Source organism: Corvus brachyrhynchos, unplaced genomic scaffold (genome assembly GCF_000691975.1).
Source record: "Corvus brachyrhynchos isolate BGI_N302 unplaced genomic scaffold, ASM69197v1 scaffold218, whole genome shotgun sequence".
In the NCBI taxonomy this organism is placed as follows: Eukaryota; Metazoa; Chordata; class Aves; order Passeriformes; family Corvidae; genus Corvus; species Corvus brachyrhynchos.
In genome coordinates this window covers 582,526-603,431 of record NW_008239321.1, presented here as the reverse complement: position 1 = coordinate 603,431, position 20,906 = coordinate 582,526, and the positions used below count along the sequence as shown (strand labels likewise).

Below are 20,906 nucleotides of genomic sequence, written 5' to 3'. Positions count from 1 at the left end.
AGAATCTCAAAAACCTAGATAGTCATACTAACTTAGGCAAATTTTTTTAGAAATATTAAAAATCCTTTCTCTGATCATACTGATGTTTAAATCATGGTTGGATACTTGGGTTCTACACTCATTGGGAAATCTCAGTCTTTCTACTTACGTAAATTCTGGAAAATCGCAGGCTCATGGCCCTCTGTCTCTCTATAATTAAAGGTCCACTTCCTGTCACAGGGGAGTGCTAATGGAATCAGAACCCAGTAATTACTAATGATTAAGGCCTTTTGCTATAAATCAGTCCAGAGATGAAGGATCTGATTGATGATTAGGTAATATTAAATGAGAACACAGTAGTGGCTGAAAATCACTTTATTGTAAAGCAACTGCTATTAAGGAAGTCATTTACAGTTGCATAAACGTTGGAAATGTGGAAAGCGAAGCAGTAGTGCAGGGATTTGGAAGAAAGCAGTGACAAGAGAATGGAAGTTAATGTCTGAAATGATGTGGAAGAGACTGGTGGGGATGGTGGGAGGGAAAAGAGCTTTCAGAGTCCGGAGTTCACCTGGAAATTTACACTCACAGGACCAGAGTTACGTTCACAAGACCTAAGTTTTCCTCTCATATGTGGAATGTTCTGTCTCAGTAAGGCAGAAACTTCGTACTGTGTTATTTCTCTGCTTCAGGCTTCATCTTCACATGCTTTCATGTCTGAGGGGTCCTTCTTCACCAGAGTTGAAAAAAAGCCACGTTCTGTTGGAGACAAGTGAAGAGCTTGGGTTAAATTCTTGAAACGTGTGATAGCTGAAAACAACAGCGAGGTGAGCAGTCAATCTTTGCATCATAGTGAAAGTGGTGGAAGAAATACACTGTTTTAATTTCTATCTTAATAAAGCTGAGCTACGTGTATCAGAAGCCAGATGTGAGGAGAGATGTTTTCATAGTGCATAGGCTGTGCTTTTCCTTCACTTACAAATGAAAATAAAATTTACAAGAAAAATTCTATGCAATGAATATTGACAAAACAAATGTGAAACATTTCCTCTTGCTAACAAAGTTGGTAATGTCTGTTTATTTATTCTAAAAGCCTGTGTGTCTGTGAAGCAGTTCCTCCAGCATCAACTCTTCCCCACAGCTCTCAGCTGCTTTTCAACACTCTCGGTCCAAAGTGTTTTCCTTATCAGCATAAGGTGGGAATAATTCACCAGAATAGGAGGGAATACATCAGGTTCTCAAGCTTGCAGCAGTGTTCAGGCTCTTTATCCCTAAAGAAGGTGCTGATCCAAGGATTTGTGAAATCCCAGAATACTTCACGTATGGCCTTTTCTTTGGGCTAGACCACCCTTAAATAACATCTTCTAGAACAGGAGAGGAATTAAAGCAGGGCTCTGACACAACCAAAATAAAATTCTTGCTGGGCATTCTCTCCTCAGGCCATTTTCTTCCAAAATACCCAATAACTCAAATACCCAATAACTCAAATAGCCACTCAAGTAGGGCTTGAAGATGAATTATGACATTGTCCCCCACATTAAAGCAGTTGTAATTCCTCCACCAGGAGCTGGTTTGTGATCAGCTTGGCTCATACCTTTGAAACAGGCAGGGAGGGTGAAGTTGCCATCCACACATGCCGCATCTACAGTGTAGGCACAGGATTTTTCCTTGTTCTTGCAGAAGAAGGATACAGTTTCCCCATGCAGAATGCCATCCTTCAGGTCGTTCTGAACTCTCTTCTTCTCACCATTGTACAATACTACAGCTTTCTTAACTGGTATTTTACATGGTGCTGTAAAAAAATCCAGTTATAAGAAACAGGTTTGAAAAGGGGGTAGATTAGATGCCATCAGAATTCTGTATAGGTGACATTTGGGAATGAAAATGTGTCCCACATATAGACAGAACTTCTGCTGGTATTAAAATGCTGAACAACTTCAGACCCTGAAGTACAGGGTCAAAAGCTTTCAGTGAAAATCCAGCCTCAGTAAAATTTCTAATGGTGTGAAATAGGAAGAGGAGAGGAAATACTCAGACAAAATAAAGTTGCATGGCTGATCACTGAAGTCGGTTCAGATACATCATGTCATACAACATTTAGTGTTGGGAGTGGGTTTAGATTATCAGGGCCTTGCAATTCCTTTTTTGGCTTCCTCTTGAGCACAGCTCTAGCACAAAGGAATGACAACTCAACAGTCAGAGCAGTGGTCTGATGGAAGAATTCAGTTTGATTCCTGGTTTCTAAGAGAGGGGGTGTGCTTACCTCTACAGGCTGGCTTCGTGGACCAGTTTCCAGTGTTTTCACAGCGGGAATGCTTGGATCCCTCCATCACATAGCCAGGCTGGCAGCCAAAGCTGACACTTTCGTTGTAGTGATACGTTCTGCGGACAGCAAACTCTATGAACCCATTTTCTATTCCTATTGGAGTGGGGCAGGTGACAACTGGGGGACAAAACCAAAGCTTTATCAGTGTCATGGGTTGAAAAGACACCGTATTATATCCCTGAAAAATGGATAAAATCTTTCATGGTGGTTCATTGCAGCCTCTTTCACAGGAAAACACAGCCAGGGGAAAGAGCTTAAAAACCACAACAAATAAATAAACATTTCTTGTTTTAAACACACATCTATTGCAATCTGTGGTTATAACATGATTTAAACATGGTGTAATTTTACTAAAAGCAGGGAAGTTTTTAGGACTGAGAGTCAGGTTGACTGTTTCTTAGGTGAATCTGAGCACTTAGAATCAAATTTTGGCTGCACACTGGAGGCCATGCTCAGGTTTCCCACTGTGCACCACGTTTAGCAGGGTTTGTTTATATAACCTTTACACCTGCAGCAAATATTTTGTCAATCCGGTTGTGTGCCGTGGGTTAGCAATCCCCTTGAACCACGAGCCTGAATGATTGCAGAATTCAACTGCAGAATAATTGTGCTGTGTGTTTGCAATAACAGCTGTAAAAAAAAATTAAAATATTGTTGTTCATTTAGTTCCGTATATATAATTTCAGTAATATTTTTTGGTGTGGATAAAAGTGAGTTACTCACCCTTGCACACTGGAATGCTGCTCCAGGTCCCATTGGCCATGCAGGTGGCTGTCTCATTCCCAATCAGGGCGAGAGGAGGGACGCATTCAAACAGGATCGTGTCCAGGAAATGAGAGACATTTCCAGGATTTAAGCGACGGTAAGAGAGGACCCCGAATTCCGGGAGCAATGGAGGTGCACAAGTCACCGCTACAAAAGCACAGCATTGAGAAAATTAAGGCTTAAAGATATAATTATTGTAGAATCAGAGGAGCAACATTCTTATGACTACATGAACCCACATGGAATCATAACTGGCAAAACATAGTTTAAATTAAAAGTGACAGGGGCCTCAGAGTATGGAATTCATGAGCTTTCCTGGATTTTTCAGACAATATTATTGCTTTTCAGTAACGTGTTTTTGCAGGATAGGTTATAGCAAAACCCTGCATAAGTACAAAGGCATGACAATATCCTCTTTTTATACACAGGGAGGAGGAATTTGAGTGGATAAGCATCTTACCTTCAGCTGTAAATAGCATCCCTGATCCCGACCTTTTGTACAGACCTTTAAAGTGTATTTCTCTAAAATCCACACATATAAAACCAAATATGCAGCATTCTGCTTGATTTTTCCTGACCAGCTTTTGCACAGCACTAGAGGAGACTTCTGAATAAGAGTATATATAATTTGAGCAATGGAATGCAATTGTTCTGGAATAGGAATAAGGATAGAATAGTTCTTTGTTATTGAAACACATACGTTGACACTGTGGAAAAGTTCCAGTCCATTTTCCATCTGCCATGCACTGGCTTGTTCTTGACCCAACGAGGTTGTAGCTGGAAACAAACAGTCCTGGTTATCAGAACAGGGAGATCAATCAAAGATCTGTCATTTCTCATGAACAGAATTAAGAGTCCAACTCTGAAATCCTTCTTTAGTTTAGCAATTCCTGACCTCAAAGGAATTCTAGAATCAGATCTGAAAAATTGTTAATATTCAAATATTGCAAAGATCCAGGCAGAAGGCTTGATACAAGAAGACATTTTGTTGTTTCAACTTTATATTCTGTTTTACATATTAATTTCTACGATTGATTAATACTATGGATGTATGTAAATAGCAAACATTGATCTGTGATTGCTAATGCAAATGTTATGGTTTCTTGGGAGGACTTCCTAGTTAATTATGGCAATTAGGATCAAATATTGGAAAGAACTCAGCACTCTTAAGAACTAAAGTCACTGAGGTGCATTATTGTATTTTAGTCACAGACATTTCAATTTCCATATGCACATTACACACTTCTCTCCCATCCTCTGCACTCACACTATTAGCATTTACTCTGGGTTTTAAAGAAATATTCATCACGTGTCTGGCATTTCAATAGCACACAGCTGAAAACCAGTAAATTCTAATTAGCAAAATCAAATGAAGTCCCATTGCTACATTTGGTGTCATAGTTGAATTTATTTATTCCTTATCTTGCTCCTGTTTTACAGAAGGAAGTTGTTGAGGCTGTTGGCACTTCTCAGTGAGCTCTAGGCTGTGTCTCACCTGTGACCTTCCAGGAAAGCACTGTTCAGTCATTAATTACCCAAGTACAATTAAATACCTGCCACTATCAAATACTTCCCTGCATTTACCATAACTATTTTTTAAAATGCATCCTCATTTCTAAAGCTAACGAGTAGCCTTGTGTAGAAGCGCATTTACTGCAGGTAAGTTAGGATTAACCTCATGTTTTCATTTACTGAGCTTGGAAAGGCATAGAAACACAATTTCCAGTCTCCAGAGCCTGACAGCATAACTTTGATGGAGATTATCTACTCACTGCTGTTGGATTTCATCTCATGATGTAACAAGAGGATTTGAAAAGCAGGGGAAAGCAGTCCAGAATAAATCTTTGCATAAAATCCCTATCTCTGCTATTTTGGTGGTTTCCATGTTTGTAAGACTTTTCTTTGGAGTAGCAAAGCTCCATAATGTTATAGCCAAGACTGGACAGAGGTGGATCACCAGACAGGCTTTTTTTTAATGATTTCTGAAATGTAGATGAGTTTTTATGTGCAGTTTTCTATGTTCTCTGTCTTGCAGATGGGTGATACTACAATGTGATTTAGGTTGTTTATTTGTCAGCATGAGGAAGGGAACACTTACCCTGGATCACATGAGAAAGTTACAGTACTCTGGTACTGGAACTCTTCAAAATCCATTTTCCCATTCTTCAGCGGGGGAGGAGGGGGACATCTCTTTGCTGTGTATTAAATATTTTTTTAAAAAAGGATAACATTATCTCATTAGGCATGAAATAACAATTTCATTATAATGGGAACAAGTAGATAGATCATAAAGATTCATCCTGGTGTCTTTCATATTTCTCCACTCCCATGTACTACATTCCACAAGTCTGGCTGTTCTATGTGTCTATCAAAATACAAGTTTTTGTAATTAAATATTTTTAACACTTGATTGTCTAAGGAACGTAACTTCTCTGCATTGAAATGATAAAAATGTCCACTGAGGAATGCAATAAATGCAGGGGTTATCAAGCAGTGTGTGCTGTTAGAGAATAAGTGCTGCTGGGCTGGGGCAGATGAAGATTCACAGTGTCAGGTCCAATCTCCATCCCCATCCAGGAGCAGGGGCTTAAAGGGAAGTGTGGGACATGGATGGGAAGATCCTTCCCCTGTTACCACCCCTCTTCCCCTACGCCTTGCTGTCTTCCAACAAGTGAGGGAGGAAAAACTGGAGAGAGATCTGTATTCTGGAGAGAGATCTGTTTAAATACATCCCATTCCTCACATGGATTATAAAATGTCCTTTTCAGATCCATGCACGCCGTAAATGCAGGAGCAGGAGTTGCTGTTACTCACGGAGGCAGAGTAGGGTGTTGAAGGCCCACTTGCCGGTCGGGAGGCAGGTGTACTTCCTCTGCCCACTGTTGGGCATGAACCCGGGCCGGCAGGTGTATTCCACTTCCTCACCCACTTCATACACCTTTTTGTCTACATTAATTGTGGCAAAGAGAACTTCTGGTGGCCTGGGACAGACTGGAGGAGAGGAGATATTTTACAAGAAATTGGGTAAAAAAACTGGAGCTGTTTTTATTTCTCAACAGTAGCAGAGGATTCGCTATTATTATGAGTTACAGTATCTCCCTGCCCTGAGCTACACTGTCCTTTTGTCTTAACTGAGGCAGCTGATGGTGGCCGTAAGTATTAGCCAGAAAAAACCATGTTGTTCTTCTCCCCAGCATCTCTATCAATGGCCCCAATTAGATTCTATGTCACTTTTTAAACTAAAATTCACTTTTCCTTCAAAATAGATTTATGAAGGTGGTGCACAAAGTGAGTCAATTACAGTAAATTACCTTGGAAAAAACAGGGTGAGAGGGACTTAGAAGCAAACGAATGCCTTTCATTTTTAATCTAAATCAGTTTGGTGGGGTCAGCCTGAAATCAGGTATTTTTTCTTGTAATTAAGTTTCTTTTTTTTTTCCTCTGGTTTCTCCAATTTTTCTGTTCACTGGAGTAGACCCGCTGTTACATGAGACAGCTCTGATTCCCAAACAGCTCTAACACGTTGACAGCATGAACAACTCATCACCCAGAGGGTGAGAACAGGAGGGAACAGCAACGGAGGAACAGAGGGTGCAGCCTGAGCTCCTGCTGAGGACACAGAGAGAGGCTCCTGCTGGCATTGTGGGGAGAGCACAGAGGGACACGGGGCTCAGGATGGAGAAATAAATGGCAAACACAGGGAGAGGGGACATGAGACAGTTCCCAGAGCCCTTGGCATGGAGGAAAGGAGGAGAAAAGTGAGGCAGGAGTTGTGCGGGCGTGGAGGAGTGAGCAGATGAGCAGAGATGGAGCAGGTTAATTGCTGGCACACACACTTCCCCCCTGGCATCCAGGCAGCCTGGGTCCCACAACATCTGTCAGCATTTCTTCTGCTTTCCTTCATTTTATACTTTTGTACACAGCCACAGGAAGAGACAGAGGAAAGAATGGAAAGGGAAAAGAGAAGAAAAGCTTTTTAGAGAAAACCCCTGTTCAAAACTCTTGACCAGGATTATCTAGAGGCTTTAAAATCCCATTGTTTTCTCCAGTTTCACCCATTCCCACTTCAGGATGGGGCTGCCCATAGGAAGTGGAAGACACTCACCTTTGGACGCAAGAGCACAGTGGCTCAGAGCCACGAGGCACCCGAGCAGAGACAGGGGGTGCATCCCTGCCAGTCCCCGACGTCCCGAGTGCCCCCCAGGCCAGTGCTCTTCCCTTAAAACGAGGGCACCCACAAAAGGATGGTTACATATTAACTCTTTGTGTTTATTTCCATCCCAGTAAACAGAAGATAAAAGCTTCCTTGTGTCGCTGCTAATAAAGGCTGAAGCAACCATCACATGTTTCATTTAGTGCATAATGCAGGAATTCAGATGGCAATTTCTGCTCCACACAGGCTCCTCTCTGGTTGTTTCTGCAGAGCTTCTCCTGTTGGGACTGATGGTGTTGGGAAAAACAGTACTCTCAACATCTGTGTAGGATGGGGGTATTTGGAATGCAAAATTGGGTTGAATAATAGAACTCTCACTCCAAGGCTCATGTTTATCACTCGAGCGTGGACATTTCTGTGTACCAAAGACTCCTGATAGTTATAGCAAGACAATTTTAAGGCAAACTGGTCTGTTTTGGAGTTACATTGTATTGTCATGTGCCTCCAGTGATGTACCAACCTCATGCCAGTTTACATAGATGATGATCTGGCCTGAAACTTCAGGCTTCAGGGCCCAGTTTGATCTGATTCCTGTTGTCTCCCAATTACCAGATAACCAAAAGCAGCAGAGACAGTGCTCAGTGCCAGCACTGCAGGAAGGCTGAAATGATGAATCTTGTGCTTACTTGTGACAAGGGGGTTATAAATCATATTTTTGGGTGGCATAAAGCCTTGTTTCGGAGCTGCAAGTTTGGGTCATCAAGTCAGAACTCAACAGGTATTGGCTGAGGTTCTGATCACTGCAGTTCTCCTAATTTAGCAGATTTTAACTGCAGGAGCATCTGAAGTGCAACCAAAATAACATTTGTGTAATGATTGTTCCACAGTTTGGTGTTTCTAATCTAAGTATCCTCCTCCCCTGCTGACTCACAGCGTGTGAGGGGGAGTGAGGGACATTTGAAGCTCTGAGAGAAGCTGGGTTATGTCAAGCTCTTACTGCTGGGATCTCCAATAGTTTGTTTGGGTTTTTTTTATGAAATTTCTCTGTTTGTATTTGAAACAAAAATTTTAGCCACAACATTAAACAATTGGGAACATGCTATTCTTCTCAGAAAGAAAAGGCTATGAATGTCCTACTCAGAGTATTTACCAAATACACATTGCTGAAGGGCAAAGTACCACTGCTAAACCAACAGAAAAAGATTGACTTAATTTTCTGTATTTACATCTGATTATTTTTCCATTTGTCACAGCCTGCTTCTTCCTCCTTTCTTTCACAAGTAGCTTTTCCCTTAAAGGCACACTGCTGTAATGAACTTTATTGCTTCTGTCTTAAATCCTTCCTTAGATCTGCCCGATATTTGGATTATATCCTTTTCTGTGTTTAAAATACCGGGAATGGATGGCAGCAAGTTGGGGCATTTTGGTGTTGCTCACACGCAGTTCCTCTGGCGCGCAGCAGGGGACGCAACGCGCTCTGCCTTAAACGGGAAATTCCAACGTTTCTGTACTACTAAAAAACAAGGAAAAAAAGTTACATTACCTGCGCGTTCATTTTCCCATCGATTATTGTGAGCGAAAACTTTAGTGCTCCTAAAATTGAGACTTAAAACTGCATGTGAAAGGGACAGGGGAATGAATATTTACATATTTCACATAAGCGCAGAGTAACTGCCAATGTTGTGATTCTTCTTGAAAACTTATTCTCTGCAATAAGAAACATCTGAAAGTATGTTAAAAATAACTGTGTATGTTCCAGAACTGGAGAAGTCCAGAGGAGCACACTGAGTTAATCATGAGACTGGAGCCCCTCTGCTCTCAGCCAGGCTGGGATAGCGGGGGGTGTTCACTTGGAGAGGAGAAAGCTTCAGGGAGACCTCAGAGCCCCTTCCAGGGCCTAAAGGGGCTCCAGGAGCTGGAGAGGGACTTGGGACAAGGGCTTGGAGGGACAGAACAAGGGGGAAAGCCCTTAAGCTGAAGGAGGGCAGGATTAGATGGGATATTGGGAAGAAATTGTTCCTTGTGAGCATGGTGAGGCTCTGGTACAGGTAGCCCAGAGAAGCTGTGGCCTGTCTCCCAGGAAGTGTACAAGGCCAGGCTGGACAGGGCTTGGAGCAGCCTGGGATAGTGAAAGGTGTCCATGCCCATGGCAGGGGTGGATGAGATGATCCTTAAGGTCCCTTCCAACTCAAACCATTCTGGTTCTATGAAGATGTGACTTTTATTGTATGGATTCACCTTGGCACAGCATGAGCAAACCGACCTAGTTCTTGCTGTGTTTGTGATTGTGTGCAGTTATATACATCAGCTGATTTTCCATCAAATCCAGCCCACTCCTTTCACATGTGAGCTATTTAATATTACAGCTCCTGCAAACCGAATAATGAAGCAGAATTTTGTTTCATCAGAGACCACATAAGCACAGAGCAGAGTGGTGGTCTCTACCCCAAATACTGTCATATGCTAAAGAAAGACATGGCAGCTGCAAGCAGAGAAAGCAGGGCAGGAACACTCTGAGGTGGTATCAGCCAGTGTGATGTGAGCCAGATCAGTATCCCAGCAGTCTGATTGTTACCTGGGGTTGTGCTAACACAGCCTAAAGGGACAATATGCAGGAGGATGTGAACAAACTACCTTTGCAGAAGTGGTGCTGCCCCGGCTAAAATACGAAGGGCAGCAAAGCAGAGACTAAGAGTGAAGGTTTGAAAAGGCAGGAATTAAATGATGGAGACTGGCATTGCTGGCTGATCAGAGGGGTTTCTGCAAGGAATGGGAGAAAGGAACAGGATAAGCCAGCAAAGGCCTTAAAAGTGAAGGTAAAAATGAAGAAGAAGGAGGAAAAAATAGAGGAAAATAAAACTGATGATGAAAAGCAATCTGTGCAGCACCATTCTTCATTGACACCATGATGAACTGGAGCTGTCAGGACAATAGGAAAAGACACAATAATCAGGACACGAGATAATAAGGTAAGCAAAGGCTTTCAGACGGGAATTGGTCTCTCCTGGAGTTGTTACACAGGAAGTTTTCAAGAACCAGGCAGACTGAAGGTCAGTGAGGTCACAGTTCCCAGCTAATGAGGCAGACCTTCTGTCCTCCCTCTAACCTGTTGTTCTGCTTCTCTAGTTGGTGCTGTCATCTTCCTGATGTTATAGGATGTGTCACTCTGGTCCTGCCACAGACTTGCTGGGGGTCTGTCCTGCTGGACAGTGAGGGCTGGGTCTGCACTACCTTCTGTTCTCAAGATTTTATGGCTTTTCTTCAATCACAAAATGCACCATACAGCCAGGTAAAGATGCTGAAGTTTCTCAAATCAACAGGAATGTGTTGACTGGGGACACTGAGAAAGAATGTTAAGGAGAGGTCTGAGTGCAGCCATTCTTGTGTGCCAGCCCCTGCTTGCTGCAGATTCAGATTTCTCTGGCATGAAAGCTGGCTTTGGGGCAGCAATGGGACCAGCAATCTCATCCTTTACCTGCAAGGATCAGATATTCAGATTACAGCACCCTTCCCACTCTTTCTTTTGTTCCACCTGTTGGTCACCGCGTTGTCATGTTCAGCCAGCCAGAAACCCAGATCCACTTGCACGATATTATTTTCCAGTGAAATTTTATATAAATACATATATGTGTGTATAAATTTATTTATATTTCTTTATTGCCTGGTCTAGTGGAAGGTGTCCCTGCCCATGGCAGGGGGCTGGGACAGGATGATCTTTAAGGTCCCTTCCAACCCGAACCATTCAATGATTCTGTGTCATTGGAGGTAAACATGCAGTAACAGATACTGACCTGACAGAATGTCTCAGTCACAGAAAAAGTAAACAGTGACTATCTAATTCTTAAAAATATTAATTTCAATCAGTAGCAAATTTTAGGGGAAAATTGCATTCCTAGTTACCACTGATGTTCCTGAATTTTTTTCTGAAGTTAGCAAAATAATATGATTATAGTCCTGGATCTTAAATCACTTTAAGCACCCACTGTGGATGTTAAAATCCCCATTCCTGTGTGAATCTGAGATGGCAGAGGGCTGGTACTAACAAGTTTTCCAGGTGACAGAGGCCTGTATTCTCCTGCAGAGGCATGAAGGTGTTCCAGTTTTCACATACATTAAACTCACAGTGTACAAAACCAGAGAGCATTTTACAGCTCCTTCCTCCTCTCCGCCTTCTCATTTCCTGCACAGAAAACCCGGAGAATCTCTCTCACAGTTCTACTGTGACCCAAATATTGTGAAACAGTCTGTTCCTCTGATAAATTTATCTAAACGCTGTCTAAAAAAATCCCATGTTAAATTTCTTCCTCGGGAATGTAGAATTATGAAGCCTCGGGGGCAAATTATTCTCTGTGAGAGTTTGAATCTGCAGGGAGCAGATCTGCAAGGGACAACTTTTCAGATGTCAATGTCGAGACACAGCATGGAGGCACAGACTTTCCCTCCTTTTTTTTGGTTGGTCCCACCTTTTTGCCTTCCCCTCTGTGCATTCAAGGGAGAAGCCATCAGAGAGAAAGCCTCAGAGTCAGGGTGCTCTCCATGCTCAAGCCAAACTGCTTCTTTTCTCCCATCAAGCTTTCAACAAAGCTTTCAAGATTCTCTTAATCATTATTCTTTCACTTTCTATTATGCTGAATTCCACAAATTTCTGTGACAGCAGAGTCTAACCTTTTTTTTTTATTATTTTAGATATCTGTGTGTGTGTGTATTGCCTGCAGTTGTCATCTTGTTTACAAGCTGGAGAGAGGTCAGAGCTGGTCAGGATCTGCTGCAGGTTCTCCAAGGAGCACTCTCTGCTGCAGGAAAGCACTTTACACTCAGTACATCAAACTGCCCTTAGCATTTTCCCACCCTGTGATCCAACAGAGAATCCTGGCCAGGCCTCACCCTGGCGTGACCCCGGCCCTGCCAATGGAGGATTTCTCCCAACCCGCCAGCCTCCCCTGGCACAGTGCCGCGGCGCTATCAGAGAGCCCAGCTTCCACCAGATTTATTTCCTGCCACTCTGTGGTTTTCCCAAGTGACAGATAAGAGGATCAGCCACGGAGAAGCCATTTGGGATATTCATCCATGTTAAAACCTCCACTGAACAGGGTGGGTATGTGTCTGGGATCGATGCCCTGTTGGAGACTTCCATTTGTGTCACCCAGTAAATCGACAGCCCCAGTCCAGAGAGATGCTGGGATCTGTATTAACCACGGATATCAGCTGGGAAATTCTCTCTGGGCACAAGTCCAGAGTGTTCCGGATGATTAAATCTACCTTCTTTGTGACTCAGTTCCTGTACAGCGCAATCAAAAAGTGGATACTGATCTCCCTTATGGTCTTGCCCAAAACCTTCCCACGCCAGTCCAAGTCTTGTCATTGGTTTTATTGGAGGCTTTTTAAATGGGATTTTAGCAATGTTTTAATATGTGATTTGAATCAGTTTATGTACAATTAACAGAATTACAAGATCAGGATTTTTTTCCCCAGATCTTTATTAATCAGCACTAATAGTTGGCTAAGGTTTTTTTAATATATTTTTATAATACATTATATATATTATAAAATATAACACATATTATATATGTTATATAATATACCATATTTTAGAAAATATATTTATTTATTCATTTAATTTGTATATATTTCCATTTTTTAAAATATGTTTATATATATGCTTGTATTCTTAGCAAGTTACTCCAAAGGGGGGATTCCTCACTTTACTGTTGACTGACAAGTCTGAAAAATCTAAAAATGCAGTCTCAGAACTGAAAGTTCCACGAAATGTTGGATCCGGAGGGAAGACCATTGACTTTTATGAGCTGGTATTTAAGAGTGCTCTTGAATATTTAAACACAAGTGGATGAGTTTAGAGCTAATGCCACAGGTTTGTCTCAAGCAAGGAATTTTTCTAGAAATGCTGTACTGCTGTAGAAGCTTCTCCACCTCTGGGGTGAGGCTGTGTGTGATGCTCGTGGCACCACATTATTCTGTGTCTGGATCCTGTTAACAGATTTGTGCTGTACCACAGGGATGCTTCTTTTGTGGTGGGGACCATTAGGAAGATCTCAATAAACTAATTTCCCTCTGTGACAGCCTCTAATCTGCAGCAATAAATCCAGGGAAGCTTTCCTAAGAGGAAGCAGATTTTGGAAGGGCCGGTATCAATAACTGGAATCAGATTTTCTGAAGGGCTCAAATCCTATTTGGACAACAAAATGAAGGCCATGCTTTTAAAAGTGCTCACTTTATTAAAGGACATTTTTGGTGTGTTGGTTTCTTCGGAAGATGCAGTTCTATCTTGTGGTTTCCAGAATGCTTTGACAATCTGCAAATCTTTGACTCAGCTGCTTTGACAATCTCCACATGTGTGTGTATCTCTAAAAGTTCTGATTTTGGTTGTGTAATCTGCACCATAAGCAAGCCAGGCTCTTCTTGGAGTTTGGCATTTATTTTGTAATCTTCTGTAAAAATAAGAAAAATAAATATCAGAGGTCATTTTTCCTTTATTCATTGCACACAGAGATTTTTTTCGTTGCCCAGGAAGACAGAATGATGCTGCCAGCATTTTGGCAACAGGAATGAAATAAAATTGCAATTGTTCCAGCATTGACTGATATCAGTGACATTCTCATAAATTCAAGTTTGGAAAGGAGAAGATGTCCAGATGTTTTGGAAAGAACAGATCATGAGCACTTTACAAAGTGAAAAATATTTATTACAGAAATTGAAAATGCACAGAAAACACAAGTATGTTCAGTGCATATTTTGTTGCTTTTTTGATTATTATTTCCAGGGGAAAAAAAATCTCATTTTTTCTCCCTCATGTCATCTAATTATGTGGTCATTAATGAGAAGGGCATTTTTTTCCCCATGGCTATAGTCAAGTTGAATAATATTACTCCTCTGTACAGGTTGGCTTAACCAGTGTTCAAAACCTTTTTAAACCAAGCTGCCCAGCTCTTGTCTCTCAGGCACGACACACCCGGAATAAAATCCAGTGGCACTTTCATTTGGAATGCCCTGGGTTGTTCTTCTTTTCTCTTAGCAGCATTGTAGGTGAGATGTTTGACTTTTAAAATTACATTTTCTGGAAGAAAACTACTTTAAATGCAATTCATGTTGAAACCTGTAAATAATAATTTTATTTACATCCAGGTAGGAATTCTGGAGCTACTGAGGTCACAGTAGCTTGTGAACCTGAATGGCAGCATGAGACTGACTTCAGGCAACCTTAAGGAGATGTTCCCTTGTTATGATATGTATTAGGCTGCTAATCTTTCCAGTCTTTAATCCACAATACTGTATTAAAAGACCAAAAATAGTCTCCACTGTCGTTAAAGGACTGTTTCTGCTTTTTTTTTTTTTTAATGTAAGTTCTAGTGGGGAGTTGAATGAATGTTCAGTGCTGACAAACAGAATCCTTCTTCACCTGCATTCTCTGTGGCACAGAGGTTTTCCACACTTCATTTTTCAGTTACCACCACTCTGGGCTTTGGAAATGTTTTTTTGAAATTAATGTTAGCTTGTTTTGTGCGTCAGTGTTGTCACTTCTCAGTCCCTCTAAATTAAACAAATGTTTTAAAGCTGTGTTTGTCCAGCCAAACTCTTGTCATTTCAATTATTAGTGTTTCCAGGAGTGTAAACACTTGTGCAGAGCACAGACGGACGTGGTATAATTGGAAATCTTACCATTGGAAATGTCATTCTGCTTTCCCTGTGTCAACTTGTCATCATATAATGGTGGCACAGGAAAAGAAGTGAATGTCCTGGATATTCCAGCTGATACAATTTTGGTTTTCTCTCACATTTGTTCTCTGGAATAAACAAAATGCAACATGAAAGTTACTATTTCCTGTGTCTCTGATAAATGTTATTGAGCTGTCAGAAATAATGAGTTGAGGTATGATATACATAATAACTATTTACAATTCATCTTCACAAGGCAAAATTCTACTCTTACAAAATAATCATCCCTTTCAATTGAAGATTTGTGGGAATATGGTAAATAAAATAGCCCACACCTTTCTGCTCACATTGAAATAGTGGGAAATTTCACTTTTACTTCAGTGCCGGTGAAGACAAAACACAGCCTCAAGCAGGAGAAGTTCAGGAGGGATATCAGGAAAAAATTCTTCATGGAAAGGGTGGTTAGGAATTGGAGGGGGCTGCAAAGGGTGGTGGTGGAGTCCCCATGCCTGGAGGTGTCCAAGGATTGCCTGTACATGGCACTCAGTGCTCTGAGCAGGTAACAGGTGAGGATCAGCCACAGGTTGGACCTGATGGTCTTGGAGGGCTTTTCCAACCTCAGTGACTCTGGGATTTCCTGATCCTGTGTTAACCACCATTAAGAAGCGATGTTGTCCTGCTCTATCATGAGCTCTCTGCTGCTTCACAGACTGATATTCCAGAGCTGATGTTTCCCAGCAATGGAGCAGTACAAAGCAGTACAAAACTCTTCGTAGCAGTTTAACATCAGAAAAGCCCTTTGGAGATTCCAACAGTGTCAGGAGAAGGTTTCAGGACAGTGACATATTCTGCTTGTCAAGGCCTCACCTCTCGATGTACCTACAGAGGGACTTGACCTGCAAACTTAAACACTCCAGGTACAACATACACTTTAATGCAAAAACACTGGGGGAAAAATAGGCTTTTCAGGGTAATTTTTGTCAGCTGGCAATGATACAGTAAATGGGTTTGGTTTTTTTTTAAATTAAAGAAGAAAAGGAAGGCCCTAGACATGGTGATGGGGGTGGTGGCTCAGGCGGGGCCCATCGAACCCACCCAGTGCTTTGTCTCTAACAGTGACCGCGGGCGCTCACCTGAGGAGAAGTGAGGAAAGCAAGCAGGATACTTCCTTCAAAGAATCTCTCACTTTCTGAGCATTTTCCATTCAGGGAACTTTCTGAGCCAGCTGTGCTCTGTGTTTGGCCTGTGACATCCAAGTTCTGTCTGTCTCAGGCCAGCCCACTGCACCCCCAGGCCCACCCCAGCTCATACCCTCCACCAGCGCTGGTCCTGTGTGTTTGGTTCTTCTCGGCAAGGAATTCCAGGGGTCATCTGGCCCTGGCCAAACCCACCTACTTTGTTCCTTACAAACCTGTGCCCCATGTTTCTCTAAATGAATCACAGAGGCTTGCTTGTTTAGCTGGTACAAGAGCAGTTTGTTTTTTCCACATGGTTTGAGCGCTTTGTTTGTATTTCAAAGTCTCAGTCTTTCTGCCTTTTTTGTGTGTACAGTCAAAGACTGAAAGTTTGCCTACACAAGAGAATTGTTCTGACACACTCAAAGGAGTGTGAATTTCTTTTTGGAAGAGATATTCAAAATTTTTCTGGAGCAATTGCTGGTGGAAAGGACAAAATCAGCAAAACAACAATGACAGCAAATACTCCAACTGAGGCAGAAATTTTTGTTTCTGCAGTCTGGAAAGCGACAAAATCCAGGAAACGTCCCAAAGGACCCCATCACTTTTCAGTGTGTAACGGCATCAGGCTCTGATTCAGCTCCATAACTAGGAGATATTTTACCATGCTCCCCATACTCCTGAGATACGAGAAAATAAAGCAATGGGTTGTCACTCAGTATTCTGATGAGAACACTGATATAAAAAAAAACTACTTTACATTCAATGTTCTGTATATGATCAGCCATTTATTTCCAGTTCTATGGAGAGCTGCTGGGAGGATAATGCACAAGCTTTCTGCATGAGGAATCGGTTTTGCATGACTTTCAAGGAAACTCAAGTTGAAATAATGTCATCATTTATCTGTCACAATGGGAAGGAGGATTTTCCAGATTAGGACGTATCGATGGACTGCAATTTCATCCCTGGGAAATCATTAATTATTATAATATACCATTTTTCTTTTCCACATAATTTTTTCAGGAAACCTATTTATGCTCCCACATCCTACCTTTTTCTATTTTTGGGAAACGTTTAAGGTATATTGTTGCCAAGGCGGGGGAAGAACAATAAACAGGCTTTTCTTTGTGAATGGATTTGTAGTAGGATCTGGAAAACCACAAGACTGGTCAAACCTTAAGAAAGGGAACTTCAACACTGAACTCGATGGGTGATTTCAGACAAAGAGAGAAACCAAGTTTATATTGCATGGAAAAAATAAATTAGGAAAACCTGGCTTCTTAGGTTACACTGTGAAGTCCATGAAATAGTGGAAACTGGTAACTGGTTTTGACCTAATTATGGCAAGTAATTATCCCCCAATAGTTGCTGGTAGAGATGTCTCATGAGCTAGCTCTGTGGAAATTCCTTTGGAAGATGAGATTGGGTGAAGCAAATAAGTTTTAGGCAGCTGTGTGGCAATGATTAAATCATCCTTCCAAAAAGGGCTTTGGAAAACAGGCACTTGTCCTCCTGACTCTCTAGAGAGGGAAGCGGTTGTGATTTGCTTTGAAATGTGAGGAGGAATTAGCTTGTGAACTTCCTTATAGGCGTCCAGCAGGAAGTGATTCCTGTTCGTTGAGCATTTCTCAGAAGCAGGAAATAATAAAACAGTTGCAATTGCCAAAGCAGTTGATGAAGGTGTTCTCCTTGGCTCTCTTTGAATGGATCCAAGGCAGAACAGAGACACATGCATGTTTTCTTTAGGAAAGAGACCTTTTTTAAACTGCTTTTTTATTAAAAAGTGATGCAGGCAGTTGTTTGCTGTTCCAGCAGATGAGTAAAAACAAAGACATTTCATGAGAAACCTGTTCCAAAATGAACCCAGATGCACTTACAGACCAAGGGTGGTATTGATGAAAATAAAGAAAGGACTTAAGAAGTTGTGCTTGTTACAGCAATAAACAAATTCTTTAGAGAAAAAAACCTCCTAAGTCATCCAATGGGAACTTCTATCAGGGACACTCTCTAGGATATTATCCAAATAGTCACACAGCAGTAAATTTGCTATGAGAAGACCCTGTAAATGGCAATTTGGAGTCAGGAGTTCTGAAGCTGCTGGCCAGGAGATTGGAAAAGCTGGTGCTCTGATTCAATAACCATGTATATGCCTGAACACAAACAGTGAAAATGCTGACTCCTCGTCCAGATGGCCTAAACCAGACACAAATTGCAAACACTTCCCTCGGCAGAAGAGCAAGTCATGGGCTGCTGGGGGAATGTGTGCACTCAGGAGGAGGTGGCAGACGTCTTTCTTCCTGTTACTGCAGAGGAGGGATGAGTTCCTGTATCACCCATAGGACCTGAGTGCAGAGTAGGAAAAATGAGCATTCAGGCAATTAAAAACCTCCCAACAAGGGAGGTGTTACAACAGCACATCCCAAAGGTGTCTGGGACTGGAACACACCATTCCCCTATGGTATCACTGTAAGAGTGTCCTGGGCATGGTGACAAAGCCTGATATTGAAGGTAAATATAATAAAAGCACTGCATAAGTGCTGTGTATCCAACCTACGGCAGTAAAAGCAGTTGTATGTTAAATACAGTTGTGCTATAAGGGTTTACCCGGTTGTCTGGGCACACATAATAGAGCTTTTCTTTGCCTAGGGTATCTAGTCACAATGTACAAATAGGTTTGATGTTAAATAGTTGCTCTACAGAGAGAGTAAAACAATCCTAATGCGATCCTGTAGTGTGGTGAGTGGTGTCATTTGGCTCTTCCCTGGGGCCTGACATGAGCCTGGGGCACTCGCCAGTGTTTCAGTGAATGAAGCTGGTTCAGAGTCACTGGCAGGAAAGAAACTGGAATCCAAAATGACTCAGCAGGTCTGTGAGATTTTAAGGAACAGCAAAATATGCAGATTGCCCCAAACCTGATGTAATTCGAGTTGTGTCCATTTCAGATTCTCCAGTTCTGGTGGCTCTGTTTGTGATACAGCACAAAAGGAATGGAAATAAACATGTTTCACGCTTCTTGACAGAACCCTTAATGAGAGTACAAAATGTTTCTTGGTGCTCCTCATGTTTTGGCATAAGTTGATTAAGGCAAGAAAAATCTATTCCCTTAAAGAAAAAGAAGAGATTTGAAACATGTGCAGAATAGGTGGGGACCAAATTAAAAATCTTTATATTTCACTGGATTTCAAATCAAATTTGGAAGTAGTTGCTCACAAAATAAAATCCATGAAGCAAGGGCATATGGCAACAATTTCTAGGGCATCTGGTGTGATTCTCTAAGTTTAGAGAAAAGCAGGGCTATCCGTGTCATTGGTTATTTGGTGAAATGCCACGGACATTCCAGTTCTGCCAGGTTGCACCCAGAAACTGAGATTACTCTTTAAATTAAGAGTAAAATAGCATGTAGCAAGTTATTTCTGTTCTGTGCTAAGTGTCCATGTGCACTTTTCCCATCAGCAAATAAGACTTAATTCGAGTTAATTAGCTGGCTTTCATTCTTGAGAGATGAAACATATTACACATGCTTACACAGACAGACAAGTGCGTAGATACGTTGGGGTAGAACTTTCAATATGCGCTTATTTCCCATATGTGTAAATTTGTAACCACAGGAATAACATTTATTAAAAACAATATGATTAATCCTGTGTCTCTGTATTTAATGTATATATTGAGGTTTTATATTAGCATAGTCATTATTTATGTGCTATTTTTCTAAGTGTATTAATATGAGAGGATGCCATGGGCAGATGTTTCTGTATCCAGGGACTTGGGAACATTTTGTGTGTTATGTGAGTAAATGAAGATGAACAGGTCTATTATTTTATGGAATACTTGATGGCATTGATGACATAAAACCAAGGTAAAAGTCTGTTGTGTATGTGCTGAATGCCCTAATTAGTGAAAGAGACTTGGTGAATGTCTCCTACACTTTTTGTTGAGGATATTTGTATTGAAATAAGAAATATTTAAGGATGTTTACATTGATACGTAAAGATACATGGCACAGTACAGGGGACAGGACATCCTCTGATACTGTGTGATGCACGGTTCAGTGTGGCCTCTGCCAGCGCTCACACATCTGTGGCTGCGTTTGTGAGTGGCAGGAAGGGGAAAGGTGTGTGGAGGAGAGCACATGGCTGCACTGTGTTTGTTGTGGTGGAGGAATAACGATTCTCGGGGTAGCTGCAGGAAGCGCGTGTGGCAAAGGCCGCCGAGAGCAGCGGGGTGCAGGTTCCCCGTGCTCTGTGACACGGTGGTGGCTATGCCTTGGGCACGGTGTGGCAGCTGTGCTCATGCGGGTGAAGGGAGGCAGTGATGGAAGCAGGGATGGAGGTCACCGTCCTGTTGCTGCCGGACCGGGGTGCCGGGACCTGGCGGAGAGGGAAGGTGTGGGCTTCCATGGCTGACACTGGGGAAACACTGTCTGTGATCTGCCCGGGGTGTGTGTGAGTGCGTGGAGGGAGGCAGCTGCCGTGTGTGAGGGAGAGAGAGAAGGGGCTGCTGAGTCTGCGTGTGCATGGAGAGAGCTGGGGGGGGGAGTGAGAGGAGCCGGTCTGTGTGCAGGGGGTGTGAGGGGAACCTCTGTGTGTGTGAAAGTGAGAGGGGGGCCTTCTTTGTGTGTGTATGTGCGAGGGGATCTTCTGTCTGTGTGTGATAAGGGAACCTCTGCGTGTGAGTGTGTGTGGGAGAGAGAGAGAGAGAGAGAGAGAAAGTGATAGGGGAGATTCTGTGTGTGTGTGTTTTAAGGGAACCTCTGAGCGTGTGCGTGAGAGTTGAGGGAAGCTTTTGTGTGTGTGTGTGTGTGTGTGTGTGTGTGTGTGTGTGTGTGAGGGGAGTGTGT

The 20,906-nt window shown here is 42.1% G+C and overlaps 1 protein-coding gene across 2 annotated transcripts; it reads right to left on the bottom strand.

Moving 5' to 3' along the window:
- Positions 1 to 338: 338 nt before the first annotated feature.
- Positions 339 to 7,284, bottom strand: APOH (apolipoprotein H). Of its 2 annotated transcripts, XM_008638663.2 has the most exons (8): positions 7,173 to 7,284; positions 5,882 to 6,058; positions 5,166 to 5,262; positions 3,768 to 3,844; positions 3,026 to 3,214; positions 2,240 to 2,419; positions 1,571 to 1,768; positions 339 to 735 (listed from the first exon to the last, which is right to left on the bottom strand). In XM_008638663.2, exons 1-8 carry the CDS (start codon positions 7,234 to 7,236, stop codon positions 665 to 667), a joined length of 1,053 nt encoding a protein of 350 aa, XP_008636885.1. In that variant the 5' UTR covers positions 7,237 to 7,284; the 3' UTR covers positions 339 to 664. The 2 variants fall into 2 exon arrangements, with proteins under 2 accessions (XP_008636885.1, XP_017596263.1); XM_017740774.1 differs by lacking the exon at positions 5,882 to 6,058 and having other exon boundaries at positions 7,173 to 7,273.
- Between the last annotated feature and the right edge of the window lie 13,622 nt (positions 7,285 to 20,906).

Coding starts and splice junctions, on each gene's coding strand:
- APOH (XM_008638663.2), bottom strand. CDS start 7,236: ATGCACCCCCTGTCTCTGCTCGGGTGCCTCGTGGCTCTGAGCCACTGT. Junction 3,845..5,165: donor ACTTTCTCATGTGATCCAGG/GTAAGTGTTCCC, acceptor GTTTGTTTCCAG/CTACAACCTCGTTGGGTCAA. Junction 736..1,570: donor CCTCCCTGCCTGTTTCAAAG/GTATGAGCCAAG, acceptor TGTCTCCAACAG/AACGTGGCTTTTTTTCAACT.